This window comes from Mercenaria mercenaria, chromosome 13 (genome assembly GCF_021730395.1).
Source record: "Mercenaria mercenaria strain notata chromosome 13, MADL_Memer_1, whole genome shotgun sequence".
In the NCBI taxonomy this organism is placed as follows: Eukaryota; Metazoa; Mollusca; class Bivalvia; order Venerida; family Veneridae; genus Mercenaria; species Mercenaria mercenaria.
In genome coordinates, this window is record NC_069373.1 from 36,265,567 (window position 1) to 36,283,014 (window position 17,448).

General features: G+C 36.7%; 1 protein-coding gene across 4 annotated transcripts in view; it reads left to right on the forward strand.

Moving 5' to 3' along the window:
- LOC123530424 (uncharacterized) overlaps positions 1–17,448 on the forward strand; it is a 132,475-nt gene that overhangs the window by 39,105 nt on the left and 75,922 nt on the right. For all 4 annotated transcript variants that reach the window (XM_053521551.1, XM_053521552.1, XM_053521554.1 and 1 more), the window contains one exon: positions 4,895–5,011. In XM_053521551.1, the coding sequence (XP_053377526.1) occupies positions 4,895–5,011 (117 nt within the window). The remainder of the gene's footprint in view (positions 1–4,894; positions 5,012–17,448) is intronic.

The following is a 17,448-nucleotide window of genomic DNA, read 5'->3' on the forward strand; positions in this document are numbered from 1 at the left end:
AGGTCAGTAGGTCTAAAAATAGGAAAACCTTGTGACCTTTCTAGAGGCCATATATTTCACAAGATCTTCATGAAAATTGGTCAGAATGTTCACCTTGATGATATCTAGGTCAAGTTTGAAACTGGGTCACGTGCCGTTAAAAACTAGGTCAGTAGGTCAAATAATAGAAAAACCTTGTGACCTCTCTAAAGGCCATATTTTTCATGGGATCTGTATGAAAGTTGGTCTGAATGTTCATCTTGATGATATCTAGGTCATGTTCGAAACTGGGTCATGTGCGGTCAAAAACTAGGTCAGTAGGTCTAAAAATAGAAAAACTTTGTGACCTCTCTAGAGGCCAAATATTTCATGAAATCTTCATGAAAATTGGTCAGAATGTTCACCTTGATGATATCTAGGTCAAGTTCGAAAGTGGGTCACGTGCCATCAAAAACTAGGTCAGTAGGTCAAATAATAGAAAAAACGTTGTGACCTCTCTAGAGGCCATATTTTTCATGGGATCTGTATGAAAGTTGGTCTGAATGTTTATCTTGATGATATCTAGGTCAAGTTTGAAACTGGGTCAACTGCGATCAAAAACTAGGTCAGTAGGTCTTGAAATAGAAAACCTTGTGACCTCTCTAGAGGCTATACCCTAGAATGGATCTTCATGAAAATTAGTCAGAATGTTCACCTTGATGATATCTAGGTCAAGTTTGAAACTGGGTCACGTGCCTTAAAAAACTAGGTCAATAGGTCAAATAATAGATAAACCTTGTGACCTCTCTAGAGACCATGTTTTTCAATGGATCTTCATGAAAATTAGTCAGAATTTTTATCTTGATAATATCTAGGTCAAGTTCAAAACTGGGTCACATGAGCTCAAAAACTAGGTCACTATGTCAAATAATAGAAAAAACGACGTCATACTCAAAACTGGATCATGTGGGAAGAGGTGAGTGATTCAGGACCATCATGGTCCTCTTGTTTATCAGTAGGGATCTGATCAGAGAGTGTGTGGCCCAGCTAGATACTTTCTATCATTTTTAACTTAATAAGAGAGTGTGTGCGACTTAGCTAGGTACATTCTACCTGAAACACAAGGACAACACACACTAGGTGAGAAGTAAGTTTGGACTTGATAAGTAAACATGCAGCCTAAGCAGGGACATATCACATTACACAGAAAGTGAAAACTTTATCAGTGTGAACCTATTTAGTAAAGGTTTGGTCAAAATAGATATACATTGTATAAAGCTGAACTATGAAGGAAATTTCAGTGTAAAGACTTCAGTATAATTTTGCATTTGACCAGACTATCCTAGCAAAGTACCACCTAGGCAAAATATGGTAAATACAACACTCCGGGTGAATACTACATATTTTGTACCTGATCAGTGTCTGGCCAAGCATGATGCTACCTAAACAAAGTATTGTGAAGTCAACTCACAGTGAATACTGATTTGAATTTGGTCAGAGAGAGTGTTGCCTAGCAGGGTAAAACCAAGGCAGATCTTGGTAAAGACATCACTTTGTGTAATTATGCCTCCCGGTTTTTGCCCTGTCTGTCCGTCTTACAGTCTGTCTATCACACTTCATTTCCAATCAATAACTGGAGAATCATTTGACCTAGAACCTTCAAACTTAATAGGATGGTAGGGCTTATGGAGTAGACGACCCCTATTGTTTTTGTGGTCACTCTGTTAAAGCTCAAGGTCACAGGGGCTTGAACATGCAAAACCATTTCTGATCAATAACTTGAGAGCCACTTGACCCAGAATGTTGCAACTTCATAGGATGATTGGTCATGCAGAGTAGATTTCCAAAATCAATAGGGGGCACTCTGATAAAGGTCAAGGTCACAGGTGATTGAACATGGAAAACCAATTGTGGACCAGACCCGTGTGGATGTGGTTCTACATGATACTGCTCAGGGAAGGCATGGAAAAGACAACACTCAATTAAGACCTAATCAGAGGACAAAATGTTAAAAACATTTGCTACATCCCTGTTACGAAAAAGGCGAATCAACTGTGTGTCTTCATTTCTCTATGAACTGGCCTATAATTTCTAATTTTTCAGTTTTATCTGGAACAAGAAAGATTACTATTTTTAAGTCCTCCAGATAATGGACGCTACAGGTATTGATTAGTAAGTGATGTTGTTGAAATCTGAGCTAAATGTTTCAAACTCGTTAGTATAATTACAGGAGACTGAAATAATTAGCAAGTCACGATTTCTATGTTGTAAAAGATATCTTGGTTATAGAAAAGTTTCAGGGACATCTCCTGTAATGAGACAACATGTCATGCGCAACACCTAGACCCATAGCTGAAAAATCAAGTTCAGACTAAGCAGTCAAAGGTCATTAGACTGAATAAGGTTTTTCCACTGTCCTTACATAAAGGTTATCAAAATTTGACCAATATTTTCCAAGATATTACATATCAGTCACCACTTCCATTCAAATAAAGCATTATAGATGGCATGCACTTTCTTGTTTACTTTTAGTGTCTTTTGTTTCTTGATGTTGTCTCTTAGAGTCACATCATAATCCCTCCCAACATATCCACAACCCCAACCCCCTCCCCCCACTTAAAAAAAACACACACAATTTTTTGAGTCGGCTAAACGCTGAAAGCGTTTTGACGAGTCCTTGCTGTTCAGCGATTCTCTAAATGGACCAAATAACACAGTGAAGGGATGTAGTTCCATTAGATTTCTCAAACTTCAAACAGTTCACTGCATGAATGAAGTTAAGTTGTGTCAATTCCCTTTGCTATGACCAATATACGATGTAATCTGTCATATTTATGACTTGTAATTGTGCAATACTCGAATGTAACTCATTAAGCATAGATGTGCATTTTATGAATTGCGCAGGCTTACAAAGCTTGCGTAACATCCAGCGAAAGACAAAAAATAGTTCCACAGGGCTCCAGATAAGATGCGTGTTAGCGTAAATTACGTATAGAAATAATGCAAATACGCATGTCTAATAATTTCTAAGCGTATAAAAACGTATATAAAATTACAGAAATGCACACAATGCTTTTTTAAAAACAAAATCTGAATCGTCTGGATGCATTAGGTAACATAGCCGATCAGCCTTAATTCTCCCACATTGAACGTATACAGGCATCGTATGATTTCTATAAACTTTGCGTGGGTTGAATTTTGCAGTCAGTAAATGGATAAATTATCGGAAGAAGAAGCTCTTACTGGTTTGTTTAGTTACTACAGATATTAAAAATGATTTTAATTCTTATTTTTCGAGAAATGAACAAATCGGCGAAACATTAAATTGTATTTTCTTGTAGTTTTTGAAATCGAAAGTAGATCGTCTATGTTTGGCTGCTTTCACGAAACGAAACAACTTTTTTATGAAAAGATTTAAATAAGAGGTAATTTAACCGTAAACTTCAATGTCAGATACTGCCAATTGCTGCTAAATGTCTTCGTATCATCACAATTTGTAAAATATATTGTTGAAACTTGAGAGAAGTGTAATCGTATCCAGATATAATATTTTGGGTAAATATCGAGATGTGTTATGAAATTTTAAGAAAAAAACTAAAAACAAACTGAAACTGGTAGACTATACTGTCAGTACATCAATCATTAGCTGACTCAGGCCCTTCAGGCCTTTGATTATTATCTTTAGCTCGACAATTTGAAGAATAGTTCGAGCTGGCATTGGCGTCGGAGTCTCACCTTAGTTAAAGTTTTGCATGCAATTACATATAGCTATCATTTTAAGGCATATAGCTTTGAAACTTATTTTTTCTTGGTCAATTACCAACCTCACTGGATCAAGTCCCATAATTCTGACATGTATTTTGGGCAAATCATGCCCCCTTTTGGACTTAGAAAATCCTGGTGAAAGTTTTGCATGCAAGTTACTAACTCCAAAACTAATGCAGATACTGGATTGAAACTCTATAGATATTTTAACATTTAGGGTAATATACCTGCTTCTGAGACAACGATTCGAATATTCGAGCATTAATGGCTGTCTTATGGTCAGCTCTTCTTTCCACTATTTCTTGATATTGTTTTATAGTATCCTATGTCATCATCCTGTCCCATTACCTGCCCATATTAATTGGAAATTTAAACATTTAAAAATCTTTTTAAAAATACTGACCCTATTTTAAAATAATAATTTCACAGGTATTTTCCTTGCCAGACCTACCACAACTGTTTAAGCAAGCTGTGCAACTCTGTTCTAGAGTTATCATACCCATCTTGTTTAATTACTTTTCAGATTACTGTGTTTTTAAACAACATGGTTAGTGACCTTAAGATCTTAAAAATATTTGTTAGCTTAAAAGATATCATGCCAAAAATGTCATTTTTTAAAACACAACTGATTGATTAACAGTATCAGTATAATTTTTTTTTTTAAATGTGTGAATGTTATATTTGAAATATTGCACATGTATAAGTAAACACAGAATGTATACCAATGCCACTTAAAAAACTGAAAATTTATAACAAACAGCTGTTACAAGATAAGATATGCAATAGTTATTGTAGTTATTAGTCTATAAATTCAGCTAAGTTATATATTAAATGAAGGTTTACTAGATAAATTAAATGAAGGTTTACTAGATAATGATCAAAGTATTTTAGTGAAAGATGGAAGTAGCATATATTTAACCCCTACCATGCTTAATTTCTATAATGAACTTAACCATCTTTCAATTTGGACAGTGCCATTAACTGTTAAAATCGGTGCCTACCAAAAAAAATACAGACTGAATAGTGAACAGTGCAGATCTTGATCAGACTGCATGGATGTGCAGACTGATCATGATCTGCACAGGTCACAAAGGCAGAATCAATCTTGTCCAGCATGGTAAGAGTTAATACATTGTCCCTGTTATTAGACCTTTACTTCATACCATTTCAGAGATGTCTCCCGATACTAGACTGGAGAAGTGGAACCCAATGGAGGAGGATTTTCTCTCTAAAAGAAACAGTTACAAGATAGATATTGATGATGCTGGAGTTGCAACAACAGGATATAGTAAGTTTGTTAACAGACTTGCTTTTAGCTCGACTTTTCGAAGAAAATAGAGCTATTGTACTCGCCCCGGCGTCGGCATCGCCGTTGGTTAAAGTTTTTGATGAAGTCAAATATCTCTGTTACTATCAAAGCTATTGACTTGAAACTTAAAATGGTTATTTACTATCAAAGTCTACACCAGGAGAAACAATCCCCATAACTCTGATTTAAATTTTGACAGAATTATGCCCCTTTTTAACTTAGAATTTTTGGTTAAAGTTTTTGATAAAGTCAAATATCTCTGTTACTATCAAAGCTATTGACTTGAAACTTAAAATAGTTATTTACTATCAAAGTCTACACCAGGAGAAACAATCCCCATAACTCTGATTTAAATTTTGACAGAATTATGCCTCTTTTTAACTTAGAATTTTTGGTTAAAGTTTTTGATAAAGTCAAATATCTCTGTTACTATCAAAGCTATTGACTTGAAACTTAAAGTACTTACTTACCATCAAAGTCTAACCCAGAAAAAATCAATCCCCATAACTCTGATTTGAATTTTGACAGAATTATGCCCCTTTTTAACTTAGAATTTTTTTGTTAAAATTTTTGATAAAGTCAAATATCTCTGTTACTATTAAAGCTTTTGACTTGAAACTCAAAATAGTTATTTACTATCAAAGTCTACACCAGGAGACACAATTCCCAGAACTTTGGTTTGAATTTTGACAGAGTTATGTCCCTTTTTAACTTGGAATTCTTTTACTGGCAAAGCTCTTATTCAGAGTCAAGCACTGAGAAAAGTCGAGCGAACTGTCTTACGGACAGCTCTTATTATAATCAGTCTTATTATCAAACTTCACCTGTCAGTGTCGTAGCACACTACAGGATATAGTAAGTTTGTAAAAAGTGTTGCATTTACAGTTAGTTTTATTATCAAACTTCACCTGTCAGTGTCACAGCACACTACAGGATATAGTAAGTTTGTAAAAAATGTTGCATTTACAGTTAGTGTTATTATTAAACTTCACCTGTCTGTGTCGTAGCACACTACAGTATATAGTAAGTTTGTAAAAAGTGTTGCATTTACAGTTAGTGTTATTATCAGACTTCACCTGTCTGTGTCATAGCACACTACAGGATATAGTAAGTTTGTAAAAAATGTTGCATTTACAGTTAGTGTTATTATTAAACTTCACCTGTCAGTGTCGTAGCACACTACAGTATATAGTAAGTTTGTAAAAAGTGTTGCATTTACAGTTAGTGTTATTATTAAACTTCACCTGTCTGTGTCGTAGCACACTACAGTATATAGTAAGTTTGTAAAAAGTGTTGCATTTACAGTTAGTGTTATTATCAGACTTCACCTGTCTGTGTCGTAGCACACTACAGGATATAGTAAGTTTGTAAAAAGTGTTGCATTTACAGTTAGTGTTATTATCAGACATCACTGTCAGTGTCGTAGCACACTACAGGATATAGTAAGTTTGTAAAAAGTGTTGCATTTACAGTTAGTGTTATTATCAAACTTCACCTGTCGGTGTCGTAGCACACTACAGGATATAGTTTGTAAAAAGTGTTGCATTTACAGTTAGTGTTATTATCAAACTTCACCTGTCAGTGTTGTAGCACAAAAATTAATACAGGATATAGTAAGTTTGTAAAAAGTGTTGCATTTACAGTTAGTGTTATTATCAAACTTCACCTGTCAGTGTCGTAGCACACTACAGGATATAGTAAGTTTATAAAAAGTGTTTCATTTACAGTTAGTGCATGGGGAGCAGAATTCTTCATGTGAGGAAGCCATCCATCTTGCTTATGAAAGGTTGGTGGACCGAACGCGGGTGCCTGCTTATGCCTACAACAATGCCTGTAGAGGCATCGTACCCAACAAAAACAAGTTTTCAGCATTTTTGACCCCTCATTCCCCCACCCCCACCCCCACCCCCACCCCCTCAGCACTTAGATTTGCCCTTGTCTGTTTGTCCGTTCAAATTTGTGTCATGCGTATCTCAAACAGTATTTGACCCAGAGTCATCAAACTTCACAGGAATGTCAGACAGCATGTGAAATTGTGCACCTGGTGTTTTATTTTGGATTTCACACAGCCAGACAGAATTTTGGCTCTTGACAAAGTCAAAAATGTCTGACCGACCATCCAAATTTGTGTCTTGTATATCTCAAAATGTATTTGACTCAAAGGCATCATACCTCACAGGATTGACATTCAGCATGTGAAGTTGTGCACCTGGTACTTTATTTGGGATTTCACAAAGCTAGACCAGAGTTATGGCCCTTGACTTAGTCCAAAATATACATAAAAGGTTTGTGTTGCACATATCTTAAAATGTATTTGACAAAGGAAGGTATACTATTGAGCATGTGAAGTTGAGCATCTGGCATTTTGTTTGGGATTTCTATCCATCAGACTTGAGTTATTGCCCTTGATTTATACATTGGGCATGCAAGTTTGTATGGCATGTATCTCAAAAATATTTGACTAGATTGTTATATAGCATGACTGATTGTGAAATTGTGCTTGGGATTTCACCCAGCCAGACCAGAGTGAGTTATGTTCTTTAGACTTAAAGTTCATAAAAGTTTGTGCTGCATATAAATATCTTAAAAAATATTTCACCAAGAGTCCTGAAACCATATACAGTAGCATGAATTGGCAGAAAGTGGGGACACCAGTGTCCAATGGACACATTTAAATAGTCCAGATTCTTTTTTGGCGATAGAATGTACAAATTGAAAACAGGTGTCCAGTGATATTTGTATATAGATAGCACAAGGGTGTTCAAACTTGTTTATATTCATCAATAAATTCCTGCTAGCTGGAAATACACATGTGTATAGCTTACACATTCCGGTAAAATAAGGACCCCGCCCGCTTAGCTCAATAGGGAGATAATCTACGGATCACGGTGTTGTGAGTTTGATTGCAAGCCGGGCGTATGTTCTCAGTGACAATTTGATAATAGACATTGTTCCTGAAATCATTCGTCCTCCACCTCTGATCCATGTGGGGAAGTTAGCTGTTAATTGCAGAGAACACGATTATACTAGTACAGAATCCAGGAACACTGGTAAGGTTAACTGCCCGCCGTCGCATGACTGAAATATTGTTGAAAAACGGCGTTAAACCCAAAACAAAAACAAACATTAAAAAAAGGGTGACGCCATTACATGACTGAAATACTGTTGAAAAACGGCGTTAAACCCAACACTAAAATAAGGGTGAAGTAAACAACATGTGGTATATAAAGCTAAAGTAAAGTTGCACTTGCATGTAAAATAAATTGTAAGTCTAAGATAAATTAGACCAGTTAGAATAAATACATCCAATTCAACAATGAAAATGTTTGATGATTGATTAGGCTGTTCTTGGAAGAATAAATTTTTAATGGATCGTAACAAATCTAGACACATTAGTTCAGCTAATGGATTTTAATACTTTCTACCATTATGAAAATTGGATTGGTATATAAATCAGTCATTAACTGATTATTTGTTTTAAGCGCTCATTACAAAATATTGGTTTACATCTAAAATTGATTAGCAAATTAACTGAACAACAAATGATCAGAGAAAATAAATCTGCTATAGGGGCTTTTAGAATTGTAGAATGCAAACAAGCAAAATAATAACAGACTCTGATTGAATCTGTTCATGAGAAGTAATGAAAAGTGAAAATTGTTAAGTATGTCTTTCTTGCCATTTCAGCTCACCCAAACATTGTGCAGAATGAGCTATTAGTGCAGGTAGATGATCTGGCATCCACCATCCAGCACCAACATACTTTTCTGATCAATTTCTCAATATTGCTGGATAGAAATACCCCAAACTTTGTATGTAGAGTCCTGGCATAGACCTCTCTAGAGTTTATTGAAATGGTTTTTCTTGATACTTTTTATGGGTCAATAGAGCTAAAAATAGAAAAACCTTTAAACCATGTCTTTTCATGAACTTCTTGATGGATGTTCACCAGACTTGGTCTGTACAAGCTTCCTTATATGGACCTCCCACAGTGTCAGTGTGTTGGTATATAAATCCTGTGAAGCCAAGTTCAATTTATTAGAATTAGTTAATAACGTAGTATTACTATTAGCCTAGTATTTTGTTATATTTGTAATTTTTTCTTGTGGGTTCAAAGTGTGCATGATGTATGTTTTAATTAACCTTTAATCTGCCTCCGTGGAAAATCAGAACTGGTATATAATTAGGAGATGGGATTGTGATGCCTGTGAAGCCAGGTTCAATTTATTAGAATTAGTTAATAATGTAGTATTACTATTAGCCTAGTATTTTGTTATATTTGTAATTATTTCTTCTGGGTTCAAAGTGCGCATGATGTATGTTTTAATCAACCTTTAATCTGCCTCCGTGGAAAATCAGAACTGGTATATAATTAGGAGATGGGATTGTGATGCCAGAGCCTGCATCTTTTAGCCTTCTTTGTTGAAATATAACACTTAAATTTCATTTTGCCATATTTTTGGGGAGCTGATGCAGGCATGATGAATACCAGTAAAGATAATATTTCTGTTAAAGACACACCACAAAATAACTATTCTTTTGTTTTTTCATGGTGGTAATTATACATGGTTTGCATGAAATTGTTTCAGAAATACAAGTATCTAGTTACAAAATGACTGTAACATATAAGGCCAAGATGATGTATTTAATGTCTAAATGTATTATTATGCCCTACCTTCGAAGAAGGAGCGGTGTATTGTTTTAAAAATAGGTCGGTATGTCTGTTGGTATGTAGACCAGTCTGTTTCCAGATGATAACTCAAGAGCGCTTGGGTTATGATCATGAAAATTGATATGGAGGTTGGTCATAACCAGCAGATGACCTCTGTTGATTTTGAGTTCAGTAGGTTAAAGGTCAAGATCACAGTGACCTGGAACAGTTAAACAGTTTCCGGATGATAACTCAAAATTGCTTGGGCCTAGGATCATGAAGGTGATAGGGAGGTTGGACATAACCAGCAGATGACCCCTGTTGATTTTGAGGTCAGTACGTCAAAGGTCAAGGTCACAGTCATCTGGAACAGTTAAACGGTAGGTAGGTTGGTATGTAGACCAATCGGTTTCCGGATGATAACTCAAGAACGCTTGGGCCGATGATCATGGAAGTTGATAGGGAGGTTGGTCATAACCAGCAGATGACCCCTATTGATTTTGAGGTCAGTATGTCAAAGGTTAAGGTCACAGTGATCTGGAACAGTTAAACAGTTTCTGGACGATAACTTGAAAACGCTTAGGCCAAGGATCACGAAACTTAATAGGGAGATTGATCATGACCAGCAGATGACCCCTATTGATTTTGAAATCAGTAGGTCAAAGGTCAAGGTCACATTGACCCAGAACCGGTATACAGTTTCCAGATGATAACTCAAGAATGCTTGGGCCTTAGATCATGAAAGTTCATAGGGAGGTTGTTCATGACCCGCAGATGACACCTAATTATTTTGAGATCAGTGAAAGGTGAAAGGTCAAGCTCACAGTAACCCAGAACAGTTTAACCATTTCCAGATGATAACTTTAGGACGCTTAGGCCTAGGATCACAAAACTTGGTAAGGAGCTCGATCATGACCAGCAAATGACCCCTACTGATTTTGAGGTCAGTAGGTCAAAGGTCAAGGTCACATTGTAAAACCATTTCTGGATGGTAACTTAGAACACTTGGGCCTCGGATCGCGAAACTTAATAGGAAGGTTCATCATGACCATCAGATGACTCCTATTGATTTTGAGGTCTGTAGGTCAAAGGTCAATGTCACATTGACCCAGAACAGCAGTTACTGAATGCATCAAGGGGTGTATTTCATGTTTTATGAGCTCTTGTTAAATGCACAGTACTTGGTGTATTGAGGTGAGTTTCGACCACACTTTGTTTCTACAGTGTGAGATATTTATTATTCTATGTTTTTAAAGAGATTGACTGAACAAGTTTGCAGTTGAAGTTGTAAAAACACATTTCTAAAGAAGGGCCTAAATTGCCCTGCTGTCATCTTGTAGAATGTATTACCATACTTTCTTGCATATAAGGCGCACTCGCTTATAAGATGCATCCCGACATCGGACATGCAATCTGGTTTCTTTTGCACTGAACCTCGCATAAGACGTGGTCATATTTGGATGTCAAAAATTTGTAGAAATGCATTCTTTTCTCGAACATTCTGTGTTTTGTGAAAAATAAAATGGTAGAAATTGCCGATTTTTTTGTAAAAAAGTGCAGACTCCATTCATTAAATGTTAAAATATATAATCAGCTTATATATAATTATTTTTCTGTGATAAACACATTCAAATGGAGAATTTACGTCTACAAAACAGCCGAAATTTTGACAATATTTGCCGCTGTTACTCAACAAAATAAAGTATTTTAAAATATATTTTTATGTATAATAAAATGCATTTGAATAACCAAGATACGGCAAAAATACATCTAGAAAAGATTGGCGTTGTTCACCAAGATTATTCAAAATATTGCAGACTTGTTTTATAAAACATAAAACTGAACAGAATATTTTAAAATCTGTTTTTGTATGTAATGAAATACATTTTAGCTACTATACTAGGAAACGGCGAAATTACATGTACAAAAGGGCCGAAATAATATCGCCAGTTTTATGGCTATCAAATAATCAATCACTTATAGCTGTGACACATGCCAGTCAAATACAGGTATGCCCATTTTGATATTTACCCAGTCGCGTTCGAGTTTCAAGTAGCTAGGCATCTCTACATGCCAATCATTTGCCGTTGGCCATTATTTGAAGACGCCGAAGTTTGACATCAATCGGTGTCTATTATAAATCTATTTATTTGTAAGTGTTAATTTGCCGGTTTGAAGCATCAGACAATTCGTAACGAGTGCGTTTTAACAGTTAACACCCCTGAAACAGTTCTCTGCAATTGGCGCCAATTAACTTTTATTCTAACACGATCCGCAGCAGTTGCTATATAAACATATAGCGAAATCGCCTATACATGAATCTACGATAAAATATAGCTCTTCCATTCCGCCCTACGATTGTAACACGACTGAGATTCTACTCTGCTTCGTTATATACCGACTAAATACTCGACTTTTTCAGTGTTATTAGTAGTAATAAAAAGTCCCATCAAATTTTCTGAAACAAACAATATCTAACTGATGAATTTATTTGTTTATATTTTACCATAAGAATATGTTTCAGCCCGGTAAGTTTCAACTTCAACACCAGTGCATCTATGTCTGGTCGTGTGTGTAGTTTACAATTTCTGCATTGTAGGCACCACAAATGTCAACTAGATTCTACTTTGACAGTAAATAAATTATAATTAATTTTCCAATCTTCCAGACTCAAGTTTTTACGTGTTTATATGCCGCCGCAATGTTCTGGCGTGTATGTTTCAGTGCCATCATGTAGGTGACATTTACTATTTTTAGAAACTGCATATATAAACCTTGAATTAAGTATTTACCTCTGATTTCTATTTTCGACCTTTGATGTTATTGAAAATAACATTTTCACGGCAATAACTACTTAATACTTCAATTAAAATTTACTGAATATCGGAAAATTCCGTTTGATGCAACGCTTTCCATTCGTGGGGAGGTTTTTATAATAGCATATGGCCAGCCGAATGACAATCGCGCTAAAATGTAGTGCTGTAAAATGCGAAGAATTTACGTGGTTAGAATCGAAATAATAAATATGTTCCAATAATTTTATCAGTTAATAAAATATGGGCAGTCATTCGGATGCGAATATTAAATCACTCGTGCTACGCACTCGTGATTTAATTATTACGCATCCGAACTCCTGCCCATATTTTATTAACTGATTTATTATTTCTTAAATAATTTTCGGTTTGCGGGCTGTGGACATATTTATATGTTCAGTTAATGTCCATAATTATGTCTCCCCCAGGAGACATATTGTTTTTGCCCTGTCCGTCCGTCCGTCCGTCCGTCCGTCCGTACGTACGTCACACTTCATTTCCGAGCAATAACTGGAGAACCATTTGACCTAGAACCTTCAAACTTCATAGGGTTGTAGGGCTGCTGGAGTAGACGACCCCTATTGTTTTTGGGGTCACTCCATCAAAGGTCAAGGTCACAGGGGCCTGAACATTGAAAACCATTTCCGATCAATAACTAGAGAACCACTTGACCCAGAATGTTGAAACTTCATAGGATGATTGGTCATGAAGAGTAGATGACCCCTATTGATTTTGGGGTCACTCCGTCAAAGGTCAAGGTCACATGGGCCTGAACATTGAAAACCATTTCTGATCAATAACTAGAGAACCACTTGACCCAGAATGTTGAAACTTCATAGGATGATTGTACATGCAAAGTAGATGACCCCTATCGATTTTGGGGTCACTCCGTTTAAGGTCAAGGTCACAGGGGCCGGAACATTGAAAACCATTTCCGGTCAGTAACTTGAGAACCACTTGACCCAGAATGTTGAAACTTCATAGGATGATTGGTCATAAAGAGTAGATGACCCCTAACGATTTTGGGGTCACTCTGTGAAAGGTCAAGGTCACAGGGCCCGCACATTGAAAACCATTTCCGGTCAGTAACTTGAGAACCATTGACCCAGAATGATGAAACTTCGTAGGATGATTGGTCATGCAGAGTAGATTAACCCTAACGATTTTAGGTCACTCTGTGAAAGGTCAAGGCCACAGGGGCCTGAACATTGAAAACCATTTCCAATCAATAACTTGAGAACCTCTCGACCCAGAATGTTGAAACTTCATAGGATGATTGTTCATGCAGAGTAAATGACCCTTATTGTTTTTGGGGTCACTCCGTTAAAGGTCAAGGTCACAGAGGCCTGAACATTGATAACCAGTTCCGATCAATAACTTGAGAACCACTTGACCCAGAATGTTGAAACTTCATAGGATGATTGAACATGCAGAGTAGATGACCCCTATTGATTTTGGGGTCAGTCTAATAAAGGTCAAGGTCACAGTGGCCTGTTCATGTCAAATCATTTTTTGGAAATAACTTGAGAACCACTTGACCTACAATGTTGAAACTTAACAGGATGATTGGACATGCAGAGTACATGACCCCTATTATTTTGAGGTCACTTGATCAAAGGTCAGGGTCACAGGAGCCTGAACAGTGACTTGAGAACCACTAGGCCACGAGTGTTGAAATTTAGCGGGATGACTGGACATGCCAAGTAGATGATCCCTATTGCAGCCAACATTCAGTGTCTCTTTGACTTTCGCTCCTGACCCCTATTGACTTCTTGCCTATAGGACTTTGCATTGGGGGAGACTTTTTTACAAAAGCATTTTCTAGTTTACAAACTAATTTCAAGCCGATATATTCTGAAGTTATAAAAAGGAAAAATACACTTATAAAAAAAACATACTTCTGAATCGTAAAATAAATTAATATCGATTTTTACAGCAGGCCGAAATATGGTACATGCCGTTACAGATTTTATCACCGCTATGCTAATGGCTGCCGAAAAACGAAAGTAACGGTTTGCATGGAGAGAAATAAAGATGTACTGAGCTGTAAATTGACGATTTTTATGTCTCCCCAACTGCTCAGGGAGACATTGTTTTTGCTCTATCTGTCCGTCCGTCCGTACGTAGGTCACACTTCATTTCTGATCAATAACTGGGGAACCATTTGAACTAGAACCTTCAAACTTCATAGGATGGCATGGCTTATGGAGTAGACGACCCCGATTGTTTTTTGGGTCACTCCATCAAAGACCAAGGTCACAGGGGCCTGAACATGGAAAACCATTTCCAGTCATTAACTTGAGAACCACTTGACTCAGAATGAAACTTCATAGGATAATTGGTCATGCAGAGTAGATGATCCCTATTGATTTGGGGGTCATTTTGATAAAGGTCAAGGTCACAGGGGCCTGAACATGGAAAACCATTTCCGATCAATAACCTCAGAACCACTTGACCCAGAATGTTGAATCTTCATAGGATGATTGGTTTTGTGGAGTAGATGACCTCTATTGTTCTTGGGGTCATTCTATTTAAGGTCGAGGCCACAGGGGCCTGAACATGGAAAACCATTTCCGATGAATAACTTGAGAACCACTTGACCCAGAATGTTGAAACTTCATAGGATGATTGGCCATGCAGAGTAGATGATTCCTATTGATTTTGGGGTCACTCTGGTAAAGGTCAAGGTCACAGAGGCCTGAACATGGAAAACCATTTCCGATCAATAACCTCAGAACCACATGACCCAGAATGTTGAAACTTCATAGGATGATTGGTATTGTGGAGTAGATGACCCCTATTATTTTTGGGGTCACTCCATCAAAGGTCAAGGTCACAGGGGCCTGAACATGGAAAACCATTTCCGATCAGTAACTTGAGAACCACTTGATCCAGAATGTTGAAACTTCATAGGATGATTGGTCATGCAGAGTAGATGACCCCTAATGATTTTGGGATCATTCTAGTAAAGGTCATGGTCACAGCGGACAGAATATGGAAATCCATTTCCAGTCATTAACTTGAGAACCACTTGACCCAGAATGAAACTTCAGAGGATAATTGGTCATGCAGAGTAGATGATCCCTATTGATTTTGGGGTCACTCTGGTAAAGGTCAAGGTCACAGAGGCCTGAACATGGAAAACCATTTCCGATCAATAACCTCAGAACCACATGACCCAGAATGTTGAAACTTCATAGGATGATTGGTATTGTGGAGTAGATGACCCCTATTATTTTTGGGGTCACTCCATCAAAGGTCAAGGTCACAGGGGCCTGAACATGGAAAACCATTTCCGATCAGTAACTTGAGAACCACTTGATCCAGAATGTTGAAACTTCATAGGATGATTGGTCATGCAGAGTAGATGACCCCTAATGATTTTGGGATCATTCTAGTAAAGGTCATGGTCACAGCGGACAGAATATGGAAATCCATTTCCAGTCAATAACTGAGAACCATTTGACCTAGAACCTTCAAATTTCATAGGATGATAGAACTTACAGAGTAGATAATCCCTATTGTTTTTTGGGTCACTCTATCAAAGGCCAAGGTCACAGGGGGCTGAAAACTCTTTTCAATCAATAACTTGAGAACCACTTGACCCAGAATGTTGAAACTTAATAGGATGATAGGACATGCAGAGTAGATGACCCCTACTGATTTTGGGGTCACTTGACCAAAGGTTAAGGCCACAGGGGCCTGAAAATGGAAAACAGTTTCCAATTCATAACTTGAGAACCACTAGGCCCAGAATGTTGAAACCTAGTGGGATGATTGGACATGCCTAGTAAATGATCCCTATTGCAGCCAGCCATCAGTGTCTCTTTGACTTTTGTGCCTGTCCCATATTGACTTCTTACCTATAAGACTATGCATTGGAGGAGACATGCACTTTTCTACAAAAGCATCTTCTAGTTTAAAATTTTCTTCTAATTTCCTTGTAGTACGCACTTGTAAGACATATCCCACTCTTTGGACTGGAAATATGACTCCTAAAAATGCGTCTTTAAATAAGCGAAAATGGACGGTATACCAGTATTATTGATTATTCTGTTGATACTAAGAATAAACTTAAGTTTTATGGTAAATTTCTCAATTTCAGTATATCTTCTTACCTACAGCTCATAGTCACACAAGCATTGATGTTAGTTAGGACAAAACATATTTTGTTTTAGGGTAAGGTAATTTAGAGGTCAAGGTCACTGTGGTCAGATGTTATAATTGTGTTTTGTTTAAATTTTATGACATGTTTCCCTCTTACCCTCACTTCTAACCCATATCATTGCTTCTTCTACTCCCACACACACTTGTTTGTTTTTACATTTCCTTTCTCTACTTTGTAATATCTTATATTTTTCTCACATTGCCTCATACCCCTCTATTCTCCATCTCCTGCTCCCCCCACAATCTAAAAAATAAGTAAATATTTTTTTACATTTCTGTACATTCCACTATAACTTTTTGGATCTATCAAAAGCGTTTGACCTTATTAACCACAAAATACTAGTAAAAAAGTTAACAGCTTACAAATTTCATAAGGATACAATAAAATGGTTAACCTCCTACTTAATAGACAGAACTCAGAAAGTCAAAATGGCAAATTCACTATCTGAAGAGAAACCAGTAACATGCGGAGTTCCTCAGGGATCTGTCCTCGGACCTTTCCTGTTTATCATCTTTAGAAATGATATGCCTTTATCAACTCAATATTCTACAACAAATATGTTTGCTGATTCATCCCTTACATACAGTTCTAAGTCTATCTCACATGTAGTAAATGCACTAAATGAAGATCTAGAAGAAATAAATACCTGGTGTTCTACAAATGCAATGAAATTAAATGCAACTAAAACTAAAGCTATGATAATGACATCCCATAACAGACAAAAGAATACCCTCTTATCTACAAAACAATTTCACACTATGTATCCGAAATTCATATTAAGTCC